Raw genomic sequence first — 21,612 nt, forward strand, 5'->3', positions numbered from 1 at the left:
AAAAAGGGTTTAATTAGGCAGTTTACATAAACCTCTTAATTTATGATGGTGCTTTCTCACTTTTAATATTGGAGTTTTGTTTTGATATATTTGCATGTATTTTTAATGTAAAAAAGATAGGAATAATGTGAGATCTTGGATGGAACAGGAACAAGGTTACTATTTAGGACTTCTAACACTTCATTCACTTTCCTACTTAGTAACAACGTTTACTGACAGTTGCGCAGCTATTGTATGTAGTTATTATCGGCTGTAACTTTTAAGTTCAGCGGTTCTGTATTTCAGTCCTCCCAGCACATGCGAACCGCCATCTTCCCACCTCCCAGCCAACAAACGGAAGCTGTTATCGTGGAAGCACTAAGCCTATTCCACCGTGCTTTAGAGGAGGGGGGAGCAAACTAACAATACCTATCTACAGCTTCATTTACTGAACTACATTACATTCAATAGCGGTCAGGTATTACAGTTGTAATATACTCATTGGCACTTGATGAGCGATTTAGCTAAAGCTCATATTTAGAATAAACTCCAGACAAACTAACCGCCATAAAATGAGACCGTCCAATGTGGTGACGTAGCTCCTTCTTGGCGTCGATGGAGCCATTTTGGTAGGCCGTACATGGAGCGCTCATTTTTCGCCTCGTGTACGATCACATTCTCCTGAGATACACTTCTAACTTTACAGCGAGGGCGACACAGGCGCTTTGGTGAAGTCGTCTAACTTCTTCGGCGTGACAAGTCCTTATCAGCCAGCCGTTTCATTGGATTAATTAGCGGGGTACGCAGTTTCCACAGAGTCTCATTAGGACGGTCGTCGTCCGGTGTTGACACGAAGCCCCGACCAAGCGAACAAAGGAACAGTAAGGCCAGTTCACGGTGTTGGCTCGGTCCGAGGGAAACGCTGTCTGTGAAATAGTTTAAGATTAAACCCACCCCTACGCCGTTTTAAATATATATATATATATATTGACCCGAGACGTCTTTGGCTCAGTTATACCCAATTAGCCTGACTCATTCAGCTTCAACAGCAACGTTTGCTAGGACAACTTGTGAGCTAACTTGCTAACTGCTAGCTTTAGCGCTGTTTTGATTCAAGCGTGGAGTTTTTGTTTTTGGTGAAAAATGGCTGAAGTATACATCCGAGTGGCAGAGGAGGAAAACGAGGAACCCATGGAGATCCCATCCGAGGATGATGGCACTGTTCTGCTTTCCACCGTAGCAGCTCAATTTCCAGGGGCGTGCGGCCTGCGGTTCAGGAGCCCCGTGTCTCAGTGCATGCGGGGAGTGCGTCTTGTGGAAGGAGTCCTACATGCACCAGAAAACGGATGGGGGAATATAGTGTATGTGGTCAACTATCCGAAAGGTAAACAGATATGTGTTTTACACATACTTAACTCTTAACTGCGCATTTTACAGGAGCAGGTGGCCAGATGCAACGTTATTTATAATTAATGATGTAACGATAGCTTCTGCTCCCTGAAAATAGATGAGTATGACGGGACATGTAGTTTCCCCACGCCCACATAGGAGCACTTTCTGGCGCTAAAAGTCCATTCATAAAAGGAGTGAAGTAATTTTAAGGCACTGATTCTAGTTTCCTTGAATAAGTTTCTTAGCGGTATTAAAAGTATTTAAATACTTAAGTACCTAAATATATTTATTTAATTGGTATTTCTACTTTTTTTGTATTTTGACTGTAGCAAAAGTAGATTGAACGTCCACATTATATTCATTATATATAATGAATATATAATTAGTTACAGCATGCATTTCTTTCTGCGACTTGTTCGTAGTACCAACCTAAATGTCATAAATATAGGTTTATGCATTTAAGTAGGGCCTTATCTTTTTTTTTTCCTTTGGCCAGTAGGACTGTGATGCAAGTATTACATTTTATGTGGTATTAGAGAGATTTTCCAGTTAAATTGATTACATTAAAATATACTGAGATGTTGTAAACAGTACTGTATCATCATGGAGAATTAGATGTCAAAATATTGGAGAAAGAGCCAGTACAGTATACTGCATTATAATTAATCAGCACATCCAGCTACAGCATCTAAAATTACATGACCCTATAGTTTGACAGTTCATGCATTTGGTGTACCTAATAAACTACAAGAAACACATTCAAATTGAATGATATTGGAAACACTGTTAATGCCAGTTTGCCATTGATTTCATTTTCACGATACCTTACCAAGGGCAACAATGAAACTTATGCCTAAGGTCACATTGCATGGTTGTCAGATTAAAATAAGATACATTTCTTTGTTGGTCACATTCTAGACAACAAAAGGAAAATGGATGAAATTGATGCCTCCTCTGCTGTGAAAATGAAGAGAGGAGATATGAAGACATCTGATTTGATTGTTTTGGGGCTACCTTGGAAGACAACTGAGCAAGACCTAAAAGATTACTTTAGCACATTTGGAGAAGTCATTATGGTTCAGGTATAATATTAGCAAAATTAAGAAATGATACATTTGCTTTTTATTTTATGGCAGTGACAGTTAATCTTAACTCTTGGATGTTGGCTTATCTCTTAGGTAAAACGAGATGCCAAGACAGGAAACTCTAAAGGATTTGGCTTTGTGAGGTTCACAGAGTATGAGGCTCAAGAAAAAGTGATATCCCAGCGCCATATGATTGACGGGAGATGGTGTGACTGCAAGCTACCTAACTCGAAGGTGAATATGGTAATGTCAATGCATATATCCACACAATATGGTAATGAAAATTGTTTTAACATTGTTGTTAACACTGTATAACCTGCAGTTTTTTTTTTTTTTTCTTTTTACCCCCTTTTTCTTTACAGCAAGGTCCAGATGAGCCACTGAGGAGCCGTAAAGTGTTTGTGGGCCGTTGCACAGAAGACATGACCACAGATGACCTTCGGCAGTTCTTTATGCAGTATGGAGAAGTTACAGATGTCTTCATCCCCAAGCCATTCCGTGCTTTTGCCTTTGTTACATTTGCAGATGATCAGGTACTGTACTGCATGTATAGAAAGTGACTACCTACTTCAGTGCTATCCATGTCTAGCTTACCTTATTTGTCTTTTTCCTCACAGGTTGCCCAGTCTCTTTGTGGAGAGGATTTAATTATCAAAGGTGTCAGCGTTCACATCTCAAATGCTGAGCCTAAACACGGCAATAGGCAGTTTGATCGTACAGCACGGTTTGGGAATGGTTTCGGAGCTCAAGCATTTGGTAGCAGCCGTAGCGGGTTAGGGAGCAGCACTAACAGTAGCCTGGCTAATTTTGGTTCCTTCAGTCTGAACCCCGCTATGATGGCTGCCGCTCAGGCTGCTCTGCAGAGTAGTTGGGGGATGATGGGTATGCTGGCTAGCCAGCAACAGACATCCACCTCAGGCAGCACCTCAAGTGGAACAAGCTCTAGCAGGGACCAGAGTCAGTCTTTCAGTACAGGCAACAGCAACTACGGCACCAGCTCAGCCAGTCTTGGCTGGGGAACAGGGTCTAACTCTACAACCAGTGGTAGTGGGTTTAGCTCAGGTTTTGGGTCCAGTATGGAGTCAAAGTCATCTGGGTGGGGTATGTAAGTTAAGTGTTTGTATGGTAAGTATTGTGAGAAAGATGAGTCTTTTCAAAATTTATTTCTGGTGTTAATGTGTATCTGAAAACTTAACACTTTTGTGGAAGATGTTTTGTACATTTGGAAAAAATGCTAAAGATTTAATTTAGGAAGTGTTGAAGTGAATTGTTTACGAGGATGTATGACTAAAGTGCTATTTTTGATGTCTCATTTGTTTGTATCCATTTCAACTGGATTCTCTAATGCATGTATTGTGAAATGTGATATAACCATTTTGAAAATGCATGAATGTTTGTGGTTCACCATTATCCGGCTCTGTCCTCGACTTAAAAAGCAATCTTGCATTGGGAAGAATCTGGTTGAAAACTAAATGTTTTAAGTGCAACTTTATTTGCAGTCAAGTTCTGTGGAAAAGCCTTCATTGACATCTCTTCTGCAGTTAACCTCTCTTCCATTTTCCTGCGAGGAATCTCCTCTTTGGCAGCATTCTTGGGGTGATATCGTTCATTCTCCCTCTTCCCACCTGTAAATGCTATGCCATCAAAGAACGGCTTCACTCCGCATGTTCTAAGAGACGGTGGGTGTTTTCACTTTTATCCACTTTTAAATGGAAAGAACTGCGCAACTGACATTTTAAGAACTGATGAGTGCGGTTGAGGATGGCTTGTGGCGAAGAGTGAAGCGATGAGTGAGCGAACGGAGAGACGCGTGAAACGGACTGGTTGTGCAGTGAAAGAGCCCAATTTTGACTGCTTTTTGAGTGTGTGAGTGGAAGCTGCAGATGCTACGAGCGCCTCCCCTAACATGGACATTCTTTAATTAGTACTTCAAGATTTTTTTTTTTTTTTTTTAATTGCAAGTTTTTCCTTACTCTAAGTATGTTGATCAAGTGCAGAAATATCGAAAATGTAGTGGAATGTTGTGATGAATATTTGTATTGCTTATATTGACCAGATTTGAATGCTGTATGGTGTGTGCTTTCATGTTATTGAACTGATCTGTAAGTGTGTAATTGACGTGGATGACACATGCTGAAGGCTCTGGGGAACGTGAGTGATAGTGTGAGAACGTGGAGTGGTGTGTCCAATGGTTCCCAGTAGCTCTTGTCGTTTGTGAGATGTTTAAAAAAAAATGTCAAATGAAGGGAGTTCTCTAATAAAGTTCATTTGAATAGATGATTAGTTGATATTACTTGAGTCAGTTTGTCAAATAAAAAAAATCTAATTCGATTCACATATCTAGGGACCTTGGGCTCTGCTCGTCGAGGTCTCCGTTTGAACCCTGACTGAAGTCTATTCTGAAGGACGAAGACGGAAGTTCCAACACTTTCAGTGTGTGGCCTTCTCAGACATGACATGGGGTAGTACCTGTCTTTTTGCTGCTTTCAATGTGAATTATCCCATTGATTATTCACAAACTACATCTAAGGTTAGAGGGAAGTTGATTGTTTTTATTTTAAACTCAGTAATGTCATGTTGGAGCAATAAAATTTGGCTGTAGTAATACCTGCTGGTACATTGCTGAGTGATGGGGATTTTTAGATAATGTGGGTAGTTTGCTTGACAGTCTAAACATTCTGAAGGTTTCCACAAAATACATCTTATAAAGAGTCATGGCAGGTAGATTATTTAGCAGCTTAACCACTCAATTATGAAAGTGTTTGGTAATAAGTTTGATTTTGGTTTGCTTTTTAGAAAAGAATTACCAGTTCTTATTGGATCACGTGCATGTCAAAGCAGTGCCCAATGCACTAGAATCTTTGCCTCACAGTAGGGAATCCCAGGACAAATAAATCATAAGGTCTAAATTTATAGAAAGTCAGTGAACTAGTGCAAGACACCAAGATATAATGCTGTCAACTCCTTTAATAATGCAAAAGAGTGATTGGTACTTCTGATGACACTTAACTCTGTCATGTGTTGGTCAGCCGTCATGTTTATTTGAATGTGGGCACAGGTAAGACACTTGCAGGCCTGCCTGTGCCTTGTCCTTACTCTCTACTGTCCTCCTCAGTGTCTCTGCTCTTCCTCTTCCCAGCACTTTTCTTTTTTGAATCCTTCTGCTCCTGGCTCAGTTCTTCAATTTTATTCTGAATGTGGATGGACTGAAATAAATAAAGGCAAATTAAAAATTAAAGTTGCTGTCTGCTGTAGAATATCTGCTGCCACACAGGTACAGTGTACCGCTGCATTATTGTAGTGAAATTACAGTATTTGAGTAATAGGCTAACTGCATGCATTCATTCTGACTTGGTAGCTCTTAAGTTATTCCAAATAGCATATATGACTTGTACTGAGTAATCTTTTTCTGGCAATTCTATGGAAATAACTCACCAGTGCAGTACTGCGGCGGGCTATGAGCTTTACATCTTCTGTAGACACTGTACTTCTTTTAGCATGCCTCAAAATCAAATGTGATATTATAAATTAGACCTTCTGGAAAAACATACTCGTTTTAATATGTTGGATTACGACAAAGGAACAAAGGCCTCATATATTTTGCCAAAATCAAGAGATTGCACATGGTTAATTACTCTATTAATGTTTATAGTAATAGATTCTTACCTTGCAAAGGCCTCTAGGTCTTTAGCAAATATATCTGAAGAAAAGATAACAGCTGGTGTTAAATTGAAGAAAGACTGATTAAAGGCAATTTAAACATTGCATTACATTGAATAATTTTGGTTAGGTAAATTATGTCTGGCTCTATTTACATACAAAAAGAGTATTACAGTTTCTCAGTTACATACAAAGCTGCAATGTTTGCTAAGCTAACCGAAAGGGAAAAATATTCAGTGGTTTCTGAAATATCTGGTTTGTGTAGTCTTCTATAAGCTGGTATTAGTCTTTATACAAAATTTTCTCCATTTTTGCTGAAGACCTTGCAGGTAATTTGTTTTTTTTCAATTTCATATTCATATAAAAGATCTGTTCAAATGTAATATTTGGAAAGCTTTATTTTATGAAACCACTGCCACTTCTATATTAATCTAAATGGCAAAAGTATTCATGGTCTTATTTTGAAAGCATTTTCACTAATCTTCAGTGTCTAAAACTTTTGCACAGTACAGTATATATTGAAAATACATACTTTAATTCAACTTTAAGTATGAATATAGAACTATTTTTAGTTTGTAGAAAGTACAAATATAAACTAACTGGTGACTAGAGTAAGTGGATCTGATGGTTGTTTGTATAAATATTAAAGTATGTTTTACTGGACAAAGTTAAATGTGCGCACACACACACACACACACACATACATATATATACATATACATGTGTGGGATTAAAGTATACCTGATTCATAAAGATGAAGAGATGCATCTGACAACTGCATGTCTGAATTTTAATGCCATTTGTCATAATGTCATCCACAGTACATCTCTGAAGGTGTAACCTGGAGTGGACACTCACCACATTGTCTGAATGTTGTCTCAGCTATTGCTGCTACAACTTGTCGACTGAACTTTCTCCTGTGGTCCTCTCCCAGTTTCTGGCACAGTTGACCGATGGTATAGTGTACTGCAGCCTTTAACCTCTAAAATTTAAAATACTAAAATCAGATATTCTGTTCTTTGAGTTACTACAGTGTTCAAACAAATGAAAGACCATAAAACACAATCTAATATCTACATTGGTCAGACAACAACAGAAAAATATCAGTAAATACAGGAATTTACCAACATTTAGCTATACCAATCAATGTTAATAATATAGTTATTCAGTTGTGAGCTGGGCCCATGTATGGACTACCAAAGACAGAAACCTGAGAGATTCAGGGGCTCTTAGCCAAAGTGAAGGTAATATTTCTTGTTAAAACTCAGCAAACCAGCCCAAAAAAGATGCAAGGCAGGAGGCTTGCATGTGTTTCTGTCAGGGGCCTTAAACTGGAGTGATGGAGGTCTTTTGACGTTATTGATCTATACCCAGATTTCATTGTCTCATAGAAAATGATGGATGGATTTGACAATTAAATAATCTATCTGTTAAAAGTCAGTAAACGTTTTTCCAACAACCGTATCCCGACACACAAAGGTTGCAGTTAAATATTTCAGACATTTGTAAAGGAAATTCAAGACTTCTATCAAAGCTGTTTACTCGACGAGTTTTAAGACTCGCATACCTGCTGGTTCACCCAACGCTAAAGCTAAGTGACAGTTAGTTAACCACATGAGCGCCTTAATATCATAAACTTGCCTGGTGGGTTTCCTCTTGGTCGACTGACATTTTGTTATGGACAAACTTGAGCGGTCTCCGGAACAAAACTTTCAGCACAACAATTAAATTCGGTTAATGTAGCTGAAAAAAAAATAGCTTACGCACAAAATCAGGATATGACAGAAAAAAGCCAACGCATTTCGCACGTAAAGCTAGGCTACATTGTTCAAATTGTTTATAAGCAGGCTGATGGAAAAGGAAAAACAAAAAAACTCGCGGCACATACTCCTCAGCAAACCAACAACTCCTGAGTTTTTCTTTTGTTTTTAATGTGGGAGATTTACAGCGCCATCCTGCGGTCGGGAGGAGGTACTACATCATTAGATCAAACATTTCCTACATTTACTCAGTTTTATTGTTTTACTACTTACAATTAATGCAACCTTTTACAGTACATTATCCACTACAATTCAGAGGAAAATATTCTACCTTTTACTTTATTACACAATGGACAGGTTAACCTCTTAGGCAATTCCTATTATTAACTCCCTTTATAGTACCCAGACTCCAAGCAGTAATCTAGATTACTCACATAGAAAACTAATTGAAAACAACCTTTACAATTAAATAAGTATTTTTACAGCAAAAACTCCCTTGTACTGGTTTATTAAATCTAAATATTTGCTTGTTGTCTATAACAGTCAATTCAACACCATTAGGTGAAAGAATAGACTGACATTAATTTGGACTTCAGGTAATAATGATTAATAATAATGAAATGTTAATGATTTTTCTCCTTATTCCTTACTATCCTGACATTTATACACTGAACTATAAATAAATTCATAAGAAAATAATGAACCTTTTGGTAATAAAAATAATGGTTGGTTGCAGCCTTACAGTTCATTCATCCATTATCTATACCTGCTTATTCCTATTTAGGGTCATGAGGATCTGCTGAAGCCTATCCCAGCTCTTTCTGGGTGAAAGTTCTCCAATATTAGTACTATTACTACTATGTCAATTACTACTACGACCACCTCATTTTTCTGTGAGCTCAATACAAACTAAAATGGTTTGCTTCTGGGTCATTCAATGGAGGATTGGTAATCATTGATGAAATACTTTTCTAAAATTTGAAATTAAAAAATTCTAACAAAGATTTGATATAACTGTGGGCCTGAAGTATACATGGGGGTTAGGGGGCTCCTGCGGGTTTATTTTACAGCAGTTGTTATAATACTTTGATACTTTTCAAATTAAGATGTGTTAAATCATACCTAATAAATCTTAAAACAAACATTTAATATTGTTCAAACTAGCTGACTTGACCAATTATAGCAGCCAAAGTATACACATTATATATTCACATTAATACTTTTGTAGTTTTCAAAAATGTTTTAAATGCAAGACTAAATGTCTTGAGTGGAGTCATTCTTTATGTTGCTTACTGCATCTTTTATTAAAATAAATGATTCAAATGCCTTTTCCACCCATTCACAGTTATAAGCTACATTTATTGTAAATTCTGTAAAAAGATTTCTAAAGTCTGAAATCACAGAGTCCTTTTAAAAATTTGCTTGCAGACTTGGTCTTCACAGGTGAGCTCCTGAAAGAGAAACCATATGAAGCTATGAAACTTTCCATTATACATTAACATTATATATTAAAATGATTTGGGTCATATCAGTTTTCAAAGAAAATAATACTAGTTTTTCTGTGGATGTAAAAATTAGAAGACAGTTTATGTGCCACAATATGAAAAATAGAGAGACTAGGTTAGTGATTCCTGAACTTCACAAAGCATTGATCACTAACACTGACTGGAAGCTGCCATGAGACTAAAAATTGGAGTGGTCATACCAGATGAAGCTGATCTTCCTCAAGCCAGTGAGTCCACCCTCTGTTCTTCTTTGCTCCTTTCTGAACACACACCAGCTTATCATTCTCCCAGTTGACCATAGTCTGATGAAGAAAAACAACGAAATCAACTACAGCAAACCACATTTAAAGATGGTGTTTGATAACTGCACAGCCACAGAAAAATGTTTGTATGCATTTGTGTAGAAAAAAAATCTCACAGTGATTATCATTGGCTTATTTTTATTTGCTCATATTGTGTCTTAGTGATCATAAAAACATTTACAAAAAATTTTGTGCCTCTGATATTACTAAGGTTTTTACCTGGCATGTCCGGTTGTCCATTCCTTTTGTCACCTCTTTGAATTCTTCTCCAATTCTGAATGAAAGCTCATAATTTCTAAAAGAAGTGAATGTCTTGATTGTGAAACAGTCTCCATCTTGCTCAATCACTTTCTGGGGCTTCAACATTGAGGCAATCTTGCGTGTCGCAAAATCAACCCCTGCATGTTAAAATGAAAAGAATATGTTAAAACAAGTTTTCAAGTATGACAGCTCATTTTAACTTTACTCTCATTTTTACTTAATAAGCTATTTGGCATTCTCCATGAGGCATCATGCCACATAAGATAAACTACACAAAGAATTCTCTCTTTTAAAAGTAAACATTTAAAACTATCCCAAAAAACAAACTATCAAATTGAATCTCTATGTACTCTAAATAAATGTTAAAAAAAAACAATAGCACTTACCAAGAGCAACCATGTATCCCTCAAAATTGACATTGCTGACAATGTCCCATGTCCCACTGTAGTCTACAGGCATCTTGGATGTTAATTTGACTCTTTGGAAAATTCAACAGCTAGGAGCATCAGGAGTGAGCGGATTTTAAACTCTTGGTTAGGATGACTCTTTTGGGTGTTAATGTGGGGCAGGGGTGATATGTTGCCGTTATTTTGGACACACAGAAGGGAGGAAGGCTGGAGGGTGGAACAGGACCTTTGTACACATATGGGAAAACTATTATCTCCTTGTCAAGACAAAGGCCTCTTTACAGGATGTTACTCTTGAACATACTGCATCTTTAGCAGTGTTCTGGTGAAAACATAACCTAGCCTACATAAGCAAAAATGTATATAAGGAATTTTGTCTGTTGGTGAGTAAAATATGCAGCAGCAGTCTTGGTGCCTGTGCAGTGTGAAATACAATCCTTCCTCCTGCTCACAAATGGAGACCGTTCTGGAATAGTGTTGCAGGACATGAGAAACAACCATGTTTCTCTACATGCTAATTTTCATGGCATATCATAGCAGCAGATGGTTACCAAGGAATCAGAGATTAAAATTGTAAGTGCTGTCATTGTTAGAGGTATTTGTTATTTTTACTTCTATTTTAAATTGGTGCAAATATTTTTCTGTTGATTCAAGTGTTCTCATCACAAGGTGTTTTTCCAGTGATGTTTTATTAATGTTCTATTTTCAGTCAAATTGTGAATGCAGTCTTCATTGCAATTGTTCTGGTTCCTCAGTTCTACGTCATGGGAAGGTAATTAGGACAGAGGCCACTATGGCATCAAGCCTTCGAGATCATGGGTCATTCGTACAAGAGTGAACATTGCATTAACAATGGTGTCCTTTTTTTTAAAAGGCCCAAATCCTCAAGATACTGCAGGCAGCCTCTTTTGAACAACCTGTCAGCCTCTATTGCCTTATCCTTCATTGCTTCAGGTAAATCCTATTAGCTCAGGCAGTTCTGAAAACACTGAGATCTCATCAATTCCCATTAATATGAATATAACCTGTTAATATGAATATAACCTGTTAATTTCTGTTAATTTCTTTTAACAGGTTTGTCTGTGATTTTCACCTTGGTAGACCCAGTTCCTCAGAGCATGTGGGCTTCTTATCATGTGTTTGGGTTGCTGTCATTTGGACAGGGACTATGTACTGCCATCCTGACTCTGACAGCAGCAGCATGTGTAAGAAATTTGCTATAATGATATTGCTGACTTCCACCCAAAAAGCTGTATCAAGATGACTTAAACGTGTGCATTCACAGGTCAAAACCACCCCTGAGCTCTACTACCTGTCCCTTATTCTGACAATCACCTCTATTTCCAGTACAGGTGAAGTAATTTTTATTTTTATTTTTTTACAAATACACCCATAAAATATGGAACCAGTTAAGAACAGAATATTACATTCTAAAGAATAACATCTGCTTCTGTCTGTTCAGGATTTTTTGCAGTGAAAGGAGGACTCTGGCTGACTAAAAGATGGCCTATGCAGAGGGACCTGAGCAGAAACAATGAGTGATAAAACAGGCCAGCTGTCCTGTGCTGACATCTGATATTTCAGATATTAAGATTTCATGTGGTTTCCTTGCCACCAGAGGCTAGTAACTTTAAACCATGGGAACAAAAACAAAAAAAGGAGTTTGAAGATTCAATTCAGAAAGGTGCCACAAAGCAGATGTTTGTTATTAGAACACTTTCAATTTTATTTGTTTGTTGTTGAATAGTTTACATTTATGTCACGTAACAGACCCAATGAATATGTCCATTACACGGTAGATTGAGTGTATATTTATAGATACAAAAATAACATGAAATCTCTATACAGTACTGAAAGCTTTGTTTTTCATTGGACAATGATGGTCTGGTTGTAACTTTAGAAAAATCCAGATGCTGTATCTAAATTGTCTTCATGAAGGTAAACTGGCAATACAGTTTTGATCACAATAACAAATATACAAATAAACGGTGTACCTAACTACAAGTACCCATTTACTGCAAATGATCTATGTTTCTTTATTATACAAACAGATAGTTACAGTTATTTATGAACCCAGTTACATTTTTATTTTTTTATTCAAAAGATCACTGCCACTCAACAAACATATTATCCCTGAGATCTGATACAATTCAAACACTGTGGATTATAGTAAGTACACACATCTTTGTGTTGGAATTGGCTTTAGGCACATGTTTACAATATGAGATACTCAAATAGTTCTACATACCGTGTAATCTCTGTACTTTGTAAACTGCAGATGTGTGCTGTCTAGCTTTTCACTCATCTCACACTTAATTAGGCTTCAATGAAAAATAATATGCCTTTCACACAGAAAAAATAATCAAATAAAATAATAATTTCAATGGAATGATCATACTGCTCTTCCCATCGTTATTAACGTAACTTGACATTCCTGCCAAGAAAATTTATTTTATCACCACATTAAAATGCAGCTTCATCTCTTCTTGGAGATATATGTGCTGGAAAACTCCACATCAATCATTAGTGCATTTGCTGAACACCAGCACTTTTAAATGTGGGAAACCACAGCCCTTTGCACAAGTGCATGAATCCACCAACAAGAGTTTTAAAACTCTTTTTCAACCTTATACTACACACTAATAGCTATAATAGATTTCCTATTTTGGTCTTTGCAAGAACTGTTATAAGCTCTAACCAAAATGCTAGTTGGAAGATACAAAATCAATAAGAAACATGGTATCATACCTGAAAAATGCAGCCTAAAAAAAAAAACATAAAACCACTGGTCCTCAAACATTATTTTCCTTTTACAACTTTTACAATTGAAAGTTATAATCCCTATCCTAAAAGTGCATCATAGTCTATGTACCAAACAAGTCTGCCATTAGCAGGTTTCACCCAAGTTACGGGCCACTTTTCGAGGTTGTCCTTCACTCGGCTCAGCTGGGTGACCATCTCATGCTTGCCTTTCCCCATCACTAAAAGTGCAACCTTGTGGGCTCGATTAATAGCACTAAAAGTGAGACTCATACGCTGGTGAGGCTTGACAGGGCTTTCGGTGAGGGCCACCAGATTCTCCTCTAGTGCATCTATTTTACTACCAGGGAACAGTGATGCTGTGTGGCCATCATAGCCAACCCCCAACAGTACAAAGTGGAAGCTGGAGCCATTAACCAACTTGCTGATCTCCTTCTCGTACAGCTGTGCTCCTCTGTCCTCCTCGACACATAAACGCTGGTTAAGTTGTACTGGCATTGGGTGAATGTTGTAATAGGGTATCCTTACATGTTGTAGTAGGTGGTCATGTAAAGTGTGGAAATTAGACTCCAGCTCAGTCTGTGGGACACAGCGCTCATCCACCATCCACACATGGGTGTTCCTCCAGGGGAAGGAGAAGTGGTGCAGGGCCAACCTGTGGAACAACGCAAGAGGACTGGACCCACCAGAGAGTGCGAGGTGGAAAACACCACCATCATGCACTGCTGCCTCGGCCGCTTCCTGTATGTCTGCAGCTAGCCTTTCCATCAGCTCCTCAGCCCAGGCAGACACCATGTCGGCACTACGAAATTTGCCATGGATCACTTGGAAACTGTTTGATGATGTGCCTCCCATTTGATCAGGGCTTATTATCACCTCCTCACTGATGTAAGTAATAGCTGTCCCTTTCAGATGGATGTCCAGCAGGTTTCCATTGTCCACACCACCAGGGTAGATACGCGGAAAAGAGCTGGCTAGGCTACTGAGCAGTGGTGTCCATAAGTCCCAGGAAGCCAGCAGGTTTTCAGTGCTAATGAAACTATTTTTACGCCCAGCATAAATGTGAGATATAAGTTCTACATAAGCTTCCCTCTGCTCTGCTGGAGTCTGCACATAGTAGTCTGAGATGGGTGAACCTAACACACTGATATCTGTGTGCTCTGTCACTTCCTTCCACTCGTTGTTTAATGAAAGAGGTTTGAATAAATTTTTACTTACAAGGATTGCTGGATACTGAAGTCTGCCATGCCCAAAGTAGAAAACGATCTGTTTGGGCTTGCAGTGAATGCTGTTGTGGTTTTCAAGACAAAATATGTCATTCTTGAAAAGTATGCGCGCATATCCCACCCGTTCATCTAACATCTTTCCTGAGATCAAAAGAACTGGCACACCTTCATACTGGGCCTCATCAATGTGTGCCAACACAGCTGAAATACACAGAATTATTTATTAGCAGAACTATATTTGTTTTATATGCAAGAATTTTTAACAAATATAAAGTAAGAAATTCAGAAATTCCTGATACTTAAATCACGTCTATACGCACCTGCAAATGTTGGTGTAAGACTGACATGATCTTTTGTCTTATTCAGCTCCTGCTGAACCTCTGAGTTGTATGCCTGGTACTGGCCGATCACAGCTTGATTCTTCCCTAAAGGCAGCACAGAACTGAGGATGTGCAGTTTATTTTGGAGGACCTCCTCACTGCTGCTCAGATTCTTGGGAGGCCTCATAGTCAACAAAGTCATAATCTCAGTCAGGTGGTTCTGGAGCATATCTCTGATCACACCATATTGGTCGTAGAAGGAAATACGACCTTGACAACAAAACAAGGACAGAGAAGACCACATGGTTGCATCTTAAGAATTCTTTTGTATATCTCATAAAGAAATAATTAACAGTTTTGGTTCCATTTTAATTACCTTTAACATTTAGGGCCTCTTTTATTACAATCTCCACTCTCTCTATGTGGTGCTTGTTCCAGATGGGATCCAGAAACTTCTTGTTCTCTATTCTGAATGGAAGTATCTTTGCAACCACCTGTTCACAAAAGTAGAAAAACATGAAATTTAATCTTTATAACTGTGAAAGGCAGTAAATACTTTGGAGGATGTGATTACCTGCTTCCCCAAGTAATGATCAATTCTGTACATTTCTTCATCCTGTAATGAGCCTCTAAGCTGAGATGCTAGTACCTGAGCACTCCTAAAGTCATGTCCAAAAGGTTTCTCAAGCACCACTCGCAGCCATGCACCACTGGTCGGCCTGCAACTGCTGTTGATTTTATCAGCAATATCTGCATATGCAAAAGCTGGTACTGAGAGGTAGAAAAGCCTCCCTGCCTCTGTCATACCCTCCTCCTGAAGCTGTTTCTCGATGTGCTTGGCCAGATCCTGGTAGTCCTCGAGGGATTTCAACTGTCGATACTGAGAGAGACGAAGGAACTGATCTTTCAGTATAGCACAGCGTTCTGGCGAAACATCCTTCGAGCAAGACACTGCCTTCAGGATCTCAAAGAAAATTGGTGTGGTCTCATCAGAAGGTGACAGTCCTCCGGCGTAGAAGGAAAAAGTGTTTCCTTGACCGACCTGGTTAATGTACAGCCGGAAGAAGCCCTGCCACAGGTACTTCTTTGCCAAGTCACCTGTGCCTCCCACTATCATGACTGAAACATGGCCTTGTCTCTGTGCTCCCTCCCTCTCCTCACCATTTCCTCCCTGGGCACAAAGAGTGACCAGAAGCAGGAACACAATCACCAACATGCTGGTCCAACACATCCAAACTCCTGTATGAAAACAGCAATGAGTAACATTACATACAGGTAATCTGTCATCATTAAACATGGAATGAAGCTAAAGCAGTAATACATGGCTAACACTAAACATAAAAAAATAAAAATATGGCAACCAGTGAATGTCCTAGTTATTTCTATGATTATTGTTTTTGTCTGTCTTGTCCAAAAATGTAAAGAAAAAAATAAGAAAAGAAAAGCAGTTAGTCCTTAAGAGGCTAGGACCATGACATGTTTGGCATTATGCTTGAAAAAAAAAAAGACAACTGAAAATGTGGCCTTAATAATTGATAATTACTGTTAATAGCATAATCAAACTCAATAATCAGTGACTATTTTAAGCTCAAACTGTTTGTGATAAAAACAAATTACATATGAAGACTATTGGTACTTTGCCTTATTCATGGCACACAGCTGAATAGACAAGTGAGAAATTAAAGTTGGTCCATTCATGATATTCAGTTTGAAAATACATATAGATACTGATGTTTTTCTTTGACAATGTCAGCAATCCCAATTATCATTTGACAAACCAAAACACATTAGTTAACAAAATAACTAAATGTAAAAGTTTAAATTTAAACATCTAATAGCCAAGACGGATATAGAATTTGACTAAGGACAGTCAATAAAAACTACAAATACACTGGAACCGACATAAATCACCAAAGATGAAATGAAAGAGTAATAAATTACTTAGCAAAGTCTCTTCCCAGCAGTTTCTAAAGGTCCTCTGGAGAAAGTTTATCTGGCGCAGTGACACTACCATGAGAATGTTAATCACTGGAAACTGGTGGAGAGGGGGTGTAGACTTTGCACTTAGTTGAGGTGTGCTCCAGTACAAAATTTTTGTTGATAAAGTGCAGGAAAGATCCGCCCAACATTTTGACGATTTTGCAAGGACCAAAAGTCATTTATTTATCAAAATAGCAAAGGCTGCAATGGAAACCAAAATGTTTCTTGCCTGTAGGTTCAATATTCTTATTGTAGTGCCAGAAAACAGATCTTCCTTTGTTCAACATAACATTTGGTTTCTAATGTGGAACAATAGAAAGGTAAAGAGTCATTGGTCTGAAGACCTTAAAGGGGTAAAACATCTAAAAAAAATTTTTTTACTGCATTGTGATGAAATAAAAGTTATGCACAATGAAAAGAATTGATGGTCAGTCAAAATTCAAATCAACATCCATGAGTAATCAAAGTCTAGGATTTTAAAGCTATCTAGCTTGGGCCTCGATGTTACAAACCTGATTATTGGGAGACTGAAAATTGTACACAGTAAACATAATATCTCTGCTCTATCCACTCACCCCAACCGGTCGAGGCAGATGGCCGCCCAAACTGAGCCCGGTTCTGCTGGAGGTTTTTTTCTTCCGTTAAAGGGAGTTTTTCCTCTCCACTGTCGCCAAGTGCTTGCTCATAAGGGAATTGTTGGGTTTTTAGTTTTAGTTTTTGTAAAGTGCCTTGAGATGATTTGTATTGTGATTTGGCGCTATACAAATAAAATTGAAATGAAATGAAATAATACCCACAGTACAGGGATGATTTTACAGCTGAACATCTGAAATCCCCCAATTACACAGTCATGTTTATACAGTCGCAATGCAAACAGCAAAGGCCACCTCCTGAACGCTGACTGGTTAAGCAACAGCTGACTATTTACCTTTTTCAAGAATACTGCAGTTAAAATTGCAATCTTTTGGATTAACATTGTCAAACATATGCAGAATATTTGAAAAACCCACTGATTACACCTCAAAACTGCCTACTACTTGTACTCCACTCATCTTTTTTCTATAGACATCTAGGCAATTTAATATTTTATATCCCCACATAAATAAATAAGGTGGCACAATCTCTTAAAAGACACTATCTTCATTCAGGTTTTGATATTATTCCTCCTGCTATTTTTTAGCATCAACATGTGACTCCAGGTGCCAAACAAGACCACATGACCCAAGCACATTGCCCAAATGTACAGTAAGGACTGTGTAGTTTTGTTCATGACTGTAGAGAGCACTCTAAAAACATGGCTGTATCCCTATTTGTGTCTTTGTGGGCAAATTTGTCACAGCCCAGTGATCTGCAGTAAATGAGTCTTTTGACAGAACTACAGGGAGGTTATTCATTCGGCATCAGTGTAAAGTAATTTGGAGTGTGCATGCACGACTGATACCAGCACCCCATTTACTTCCATGCAAATCGAATTCAACTGTCACTCAGTCACTTCTTGGTTCAGTAGCAAGAGACCAGTAACAACTATATAAGGCAAGGAACATTTCATTTTATCTAAAGTTCATCTCAATTTATGTAAAACCTGCTTCATAAGGTCAAGTCCTTCCTTTTTTCATATATTTGCTCATTATTTTGTCAATAAATTAATTAATGATTGGTAAAATTTCCTGCCCTTTCACCCAAAGAGAGCTGGGATAGGCTCCAGCAGATCTCTGTGACTCTAAATAGGAATAAGCAGGTATAGATGATGAATGAATGAAATTTCTTTGGGCATACTTGTCCAATCAGCTATTGACAATTCAGGTGTTTGCTGCCATACAAGGTTGAAAACAGTGTGTAAATGTTAACATTTGACAAACTGGACTAGCTGACTTTTTTCTCTTTACTTTTTTTTTTTTTTTGCTTAACATTTCCACTCTGACTTTGGCTTTCTGTACATTGTTCCGGTTTAAATCGGTAACATTTTAACTGGTAAGTTTGTAGATAGCATGATGATGTCTTATCAAAGCACCGTTAAAACCTCAGGGCACCTCGATAAAAAGTTCTCTTGAATTTTAATTAGCCTATATGAACTATTTGACAACAGGTTCAACAAGAACGCCATCTGTCACTCTTTCTGTGGAAGGTGGTGTAATATTCTGGTTGAGCGGACACATGAACACTAACTACAAAACTATCATGGAACAAATAAAGCAGCATTCACTGAGGTATCTAAACATCCATACAGTTATATTCGATTGGATTTAATAGTATTTGTACAGCTCCAAATCACAAAAAAATGATCTCAAGGCCCTTTAACAGAAGAAACCTCAAGCAGAACTGTGTCCATGCTATTACTTACTGTGATCAGTGGTATTAAGTAGTCAGATGCAGAGCTACAGGGAATCAGGTGCCAGCCATACAAATACATGGAATTCTGCTGCCTAGACTGGCGAAAGGAGTTCCCATCATGCACTGAGCTGAGCTGAGCTGAGCTGAGCTGAGCTGAGCTGAGCTCCTCTCCTCTCCTCTCCTCTCCTCTCCTCTCCTCTCCTCTCTCCTTTCCTTTCCTTTCCTCTCCTCTCCTCTCCTTCTCTCCTGCCCCTTCCCGTTTTAACTTTATCGAAGTGGTTTGACTCCAGCACACAGGTTTTATTTTTTTTTCTCCTGGTCAGACAAGTGGTTTTCATAATGAGTTGGATATTAATAATATTTTCATGATTTTTTGTCAAGGCCAAAATGAATGCCCCTGCAGATCATTGTTCTTTTTTTTGTTTTATTTAAAAATAAAATGAATGAAAATCAAACTGATAAAGAGAGAACGTGGTCAGCATGTTCACTGAAAAGCCACGCCCACGACACACCTGTCTCCCACCGTATAACCAGTTAATCTGAACCGCACTAGTTCAATTAGGAAATGCCGACTCATTTCTAGGTTTAAGAAAAGCATCCTGGTTTGTTTTACAGATCATGCTGCACAGGTGTAGCAGTAAATTCCGCACATCCCTGCAAAACGTGCGTCTTCCTGCTGCTCATTTTCAAAACTGGCCAGGATACAAAGACTGGCAAAAATAAATCTGGGGGAGGGATTATTTCTGAGCTGCAGAACGGAAATTACAACTGCTGCTCATAGTGAAAGTAAACATTTTTAGCTCATGACTACACAAAGCCTCAACTTTATTTTTTTTTAGCTAAACTGAATTTTAGCCACGTGTTTATTCCTCATTGCTGTGCAAACACATTGGCAAGTAACAGGTTAACGTTTATCCGCCACACCTGCCAACTGCACTTCTGCTACTAACGCAAGGACACGGACACACAAACTATAAAACTCGCTCTGCGATCAATTTGTTAAACCTGCAGTTGTGATGTTGCCAAAACAGGTCAGACAACAAAAGACGCTTTTGACACAGGTGAACATTTAATCCTGTACGAACCTGTCCTGTCCAGGCTGCTGCACAGTCCACAGAAGCTTCCTGCACCGGTCACGTGACGCATTCCTGCTCATACGACAGGCTGCAGACTCGGGTGGGGGGGGGTATAGATGAACCTACTGTTCAGATCTGCCATACCATATTGATTATTGTTTAACTTTGTTTTTTTGTTTTTTTTTGTATTTCTGGTCTAAAACTCTAAGAGGCTGTAAAACTACTTATTATTCAATATCACGAATATTACACTTTGCTACCACTTGTTTAAAAAGTCCCTTTTCACAGTTGACATCTCCCCAACATCACACTGACATAATGTTGAAATGATCACATTAATGAATATCATGATAAAACCATCAGCTTTAAGTACACTAATAATCTGTTTTACCACCAAAGATGAAATCATTGCTCTGTAAAGCCGATAAATAAATAACTCCCTATTTTTAATTTAGGGAGGTCTGAGGTTTTGTGTCAGTGACTTTCCCAACACTTGGGGGCAGCTGCAGACTGCGTAGTATTGTCATAACACGAGGGACCCCTATTGGTCTCTATGTAGTATAACTGCTTTGTACTTGTGTCATATTTTTTTATTTAGTCTGAAGCGCTTCGCTCCATCATTAAGAAATGCCATGAGCTCCAATTGCTCCCTCTAAAATAAAATTGAATTGAATTAAACAAACAACCGCAAAAAAAAAAAAAAGAAAAATACAACAACAAGCAGCCATAGCCTGCTGATTCTTTTCACCGTTGTAAACACTGGAAAGAAAAATTTGACTTTCAGTGAAAAAATATTAGCTGTTTGTTCCTGTTTGATGAGCTCAGCTGTCTCACATCATCCTCTGAATTCAGGCCTAACTCAAACAAAGCCAAAGCTTGATTGTTGTGGACCACACTGCCAGTTGACCTTTCTGGTCCTTCCTTTTCCTTCTCTGAACAGTGGTGATAAATACAGTTCAGACCTTGACTCAGCAGCTTCATGGTCCATTCCAAATACATAATGTCCAAACTGAGCACATCAGCAACTGAAGTTCACAGTGTTTTCATAAATACACTTAACTGTCAACAACAAATAGTCTTCCTCTGATTTTATTTATCCCACACAGAGGTTTTTGTATTTTTTGGACGCGAACATTTCTTGGGGAAATATAAGCATTTAGCAGCACAGCTGGTTTTAAAACAATTTCACCACAGGGTCCTCTAATAGCTGATTTGGAGCATTCAATCATATCACACAATCTTTCATAGCTATTTTTTCCAAGGTCAGTAATAATCTTTCATTTAGCGTTTTAACATTCGTGATAAATGTTAACACAATGTAATCTATACATGGATCTGAAATGTAATCAGAAAAACCAACTTTTAATTATGACAACAACAGACTCCATCTGCTGAGGAACATAATGTGACATGACCAAATACCCCAGAGTGGCCATAAATGGACTTCAAGAATGGACTTCTAATCTCAAGAATAATTTTAGTTTAAACCTAAATTCTAACATATGATAGACACACACACACACACACACACCTCACAAACAGCTGTAATGCCTGTGATCACACTGTAG

At 38.2% G+C, this 21,612-nt stretch overlaps 5 protein-coding genes across 8 annotated transcripts; 2 read left to right on the forward strand and 3 right to left on the reverse strand.

The window, feature by feature from the left end:
- The first annotated feature begins 565 nt into the window (after window positions 1-565).
- tardbpb (TAR DNA binding protein b) lies at window positions 566-5,694 on the forward strand. Of its 3 annotated transcripts, none has more exons than XR_003295737.2 (6): window positions 566-1,363; window positions 2,290-2,453; window positions 2,550-2,699; window positions 2,819-2,989; window positions 3,074-4,135; window positions 4,801-5,694. XR_003295737.2 is itself a non-coding variant. In XM_026307818.2 (5 exons), the coding sequence occupies exons 1-5, from the start codon at window positions 1,123-1,125 to the stop codon at window positions 3,563-3,565; spliced, it is 1,218 nt and encodes a 405-aa protein (XP_026163603.1). In that variant the 5' UTR covers window positions 566-1,122; the 3' UTR covers window positions 3,566-4,736. The 3 variants fall into 3 exon arrangements, 1 of the variants encoding a protein (XP_026163603.1); XR_003295738.2 differs by having other exon boundaries at window positions 2,550-2,690; XM_026307818.2 differs by lacking the exon at window positions 4,801-5,694 and having other exon boundaries at window positions 3,074-4,736.
- Window positions 5,476-8,012, reverse strand: cenps (centromere protein S). The gene is made up of 5 exons (XM_026307820.2): window positions 7,758-8,012; window positions 6,975-7,098; window positions 6,123-6,156; window positions 5,892-5,958; window positions 5,476-5,662 (listed from the first exon to the last, which is right to left on the reverse strand). The coding sequence occupies exons 1-5, from the start codon at window positions 7,785-7,787 to the stop codon at window positions 5,549-5,551; spliced, it is 369 nt and encodes a 122-aa protein (XP_026163605.1). The 5' UTR covers window positions 7,788-8,012; the 3' UTR covers window positions 5,476-5,548.
- Window positions 8,013-9,159: 1,147 nt separating this feature from the next.
- rbp7b (retinol binding protein 7b, cellular) lies at window positions 9,160-10,472 on the reverse strand. The gene is made up of 4 exons (XM_026307819.2): window positions 10,331-10,472; window positions 9,903-10,081; window positions 9,582-9,683; window positions 9,160-9,327 (listed from the first exon to the last, which is right to left on the reverse strand). Exons 1-4 carry the CDS (start codon window positions 10,401-10,403, stop codon window positions 9,274-9,276), a joined length of 408 nt encoding a protein of 135 aa, XP_026163604.1. The 5' UTR covers window positions 10,404-10,472; the 3' UTR covers window positions 9,160-9,273.
- Window positions 10,473-10,508: 36 nt separating this feature from the next.
- LOC117152660 (probable intracellular septation protein A) lies at window positions 10,509-12,000 on the forward strand. The gene is made up of 6 exons (XM_033325234.1): window positions 10,509-10,924; window positions 11,061-11,123; window positions 11,226-11,305; window positions 11,426-11,556; window positions 11,637-11,703; window positions 11,814-12,000. The coding sequence occupies exons 1-6, from the start codon at window positions 10,851-10,853 to the stop codon at window positions 11,891-11,893; spliced, it is 495 nt and encodes a 164-aa protein (XP_033181125.1). The 5' UTR covers window positions 10,509-10,850; the 3' UTR covers window positions 11,894-12,000.
- Window positions 12,001-12,050: 50 nt separating this feature from the next.
- Window positions 12,051-20,107, reverse strand: h6pd (hexose-6-phosphate dehydrogenase (glucose 1-dehydrogenase)). 2 transcript variants are annotated; one of them, XM_026307816.1, is made up of 5 exons: window positions 20,054-20,107; window positions 15,232-15,896; window positions 15,034-15,151; window positions 14,658-14,927; window positions 12,051-14,538 (listed from the first exon to the last, which is right to left on the reverse strand). In XM_026307816.1, exons 2-5 carry the CDS (start codon window positions 15,886-15,888, stop codon window positions 13,193-13,195), a joined length of 2,391 nt encoding a protein of 796 aa, XP_026163601.1. In that variant the 5' UTR covers window positions 15,889-15,896; window positions 20,054-20,107; the 3' UTR covers window positions 12,051-13,192. The 2 variants fall into 2 exon arrangements, with proteins under 2 accessions (XP_026163601.1, XP_026163600.1); XM_026307815.1 differs by lacking the exon at window positions 20,054-20,107 and adding an exon at window positions 16,599-16,700.
- Window positions 20,108-21,612: the final 1,505 nt, after the last annotated feature.

Source organism: Mastacembelus armatus, chromosome 5, assembly GCF_900324485.2.
Source record: "Mastacembelus armatus chromosome 5, fMasArm1.2, whole genome shotgun sequence".
In the NCBI taxonomy this organism is placed as follows: Eukaryota; Metazoa; Chordata; class Actinopteri; order Synbranchiformes; family Mastacembelidae; genus Mastacembelus; species Mastacembelus armatus.

Coding starts and splice junctions, on each gene's coding strand:
- tardbpb (XM_026307818.2), top strand. CDS start 1,123: ATGGCTGAAGTATACATCCGAGTGGCAGAGGAGGAAAACGAGGAACCC. Junction 2,700..2,818: donor CTAACTCGAAGGTGAATATG/GTAATGTCAATG, acceptor TTTTCTTTACAG/CAAGGTCCAGATGAGCCACT. Junction 2,990..3,073: donor TTACATTTGCAGATGATCAG/GTACTGTACTGC, acceptor TTTTCCTCACAG/GTTGCCCAGTCTCTTTGTGG.
- cenps (XM_026307820.2), bottom strand. CDS start 7,787: ATGTCAGTCGACCAAGAGGAAACCCACCAG. Junction 7,099..7,757: donor ACCAAGAGGAAACCCACCAG/GCAAGTTTATGA, acceptor TTTAAATTTTAG/AGGTTAAAGGCTGCAGTACA. Junction 5,959..6,122: donor GACCTAGAGGCCTTTGCAAG/GTAAGAATCTAT, acceptor TTTGATTTTGAG/GCATGCTAAAAGAAGTACAG.
- rbp7b (XM_026307819.2), bottom strand. CDS start 10,403: ATGCCTGTAGACTACAGTGGGACATGGGACATTGTCAGCAATGTCAAT. Junction 10,082..10,330: donor GGGATACATGGTTGCTCTTG/GTAAGTGCTATT, acceptor TTTAACATGCAG/GGGTTGATTTTGCGACACGC. Junction 9,684..9,902: donor TGGACAACCGGACATGCCAG/GTAAAAACCTTA, acceptor TTTCTTCATCAG/ACTATGGTCAACTGGGAGAA.
- LOC117152660 (XM_033325234.1), top strand. CDS start 10,851: ATGTTTCTCTACATGCTAATTTTCATGGCATATCATAGCAGCAGATGG. Junction 11,124..11,225: donor CAGTTCTACGTCATGGGAAG/GTAATTAGGACA, acceptor TTTTTTTAAAAG/GCCCAAATCCTCAAGATACT. Junction 11,306..11,425: donor CTTATCCTTCATTGCTTCAG/GTAAATCCTATT, acceptor TTCTTTTAACAG/GTTTGTCTGTGATTTTCACC.
- h6pd (XM_026307815.1), bottom strand. CDS start 16,671: ATGGTAGTGTCACTGCGCCAGATAAACTTTCTCCAGAGGACCTTTAGA. Junction 15,152..15,231: donor ATCATTACTTGGGGAAGCAG/GTAATCACATCC, acceptor TTTTGTGAACAG/GTGGTTGCAAAGATACTTCC. Junction 14,928..15,033: donor AGAGGCCCTAAATGTTAAAG/GTAATTAAAATG, acceptor TTTGTTGTCAAG/GTCGTATTTCCTTCTACGAC.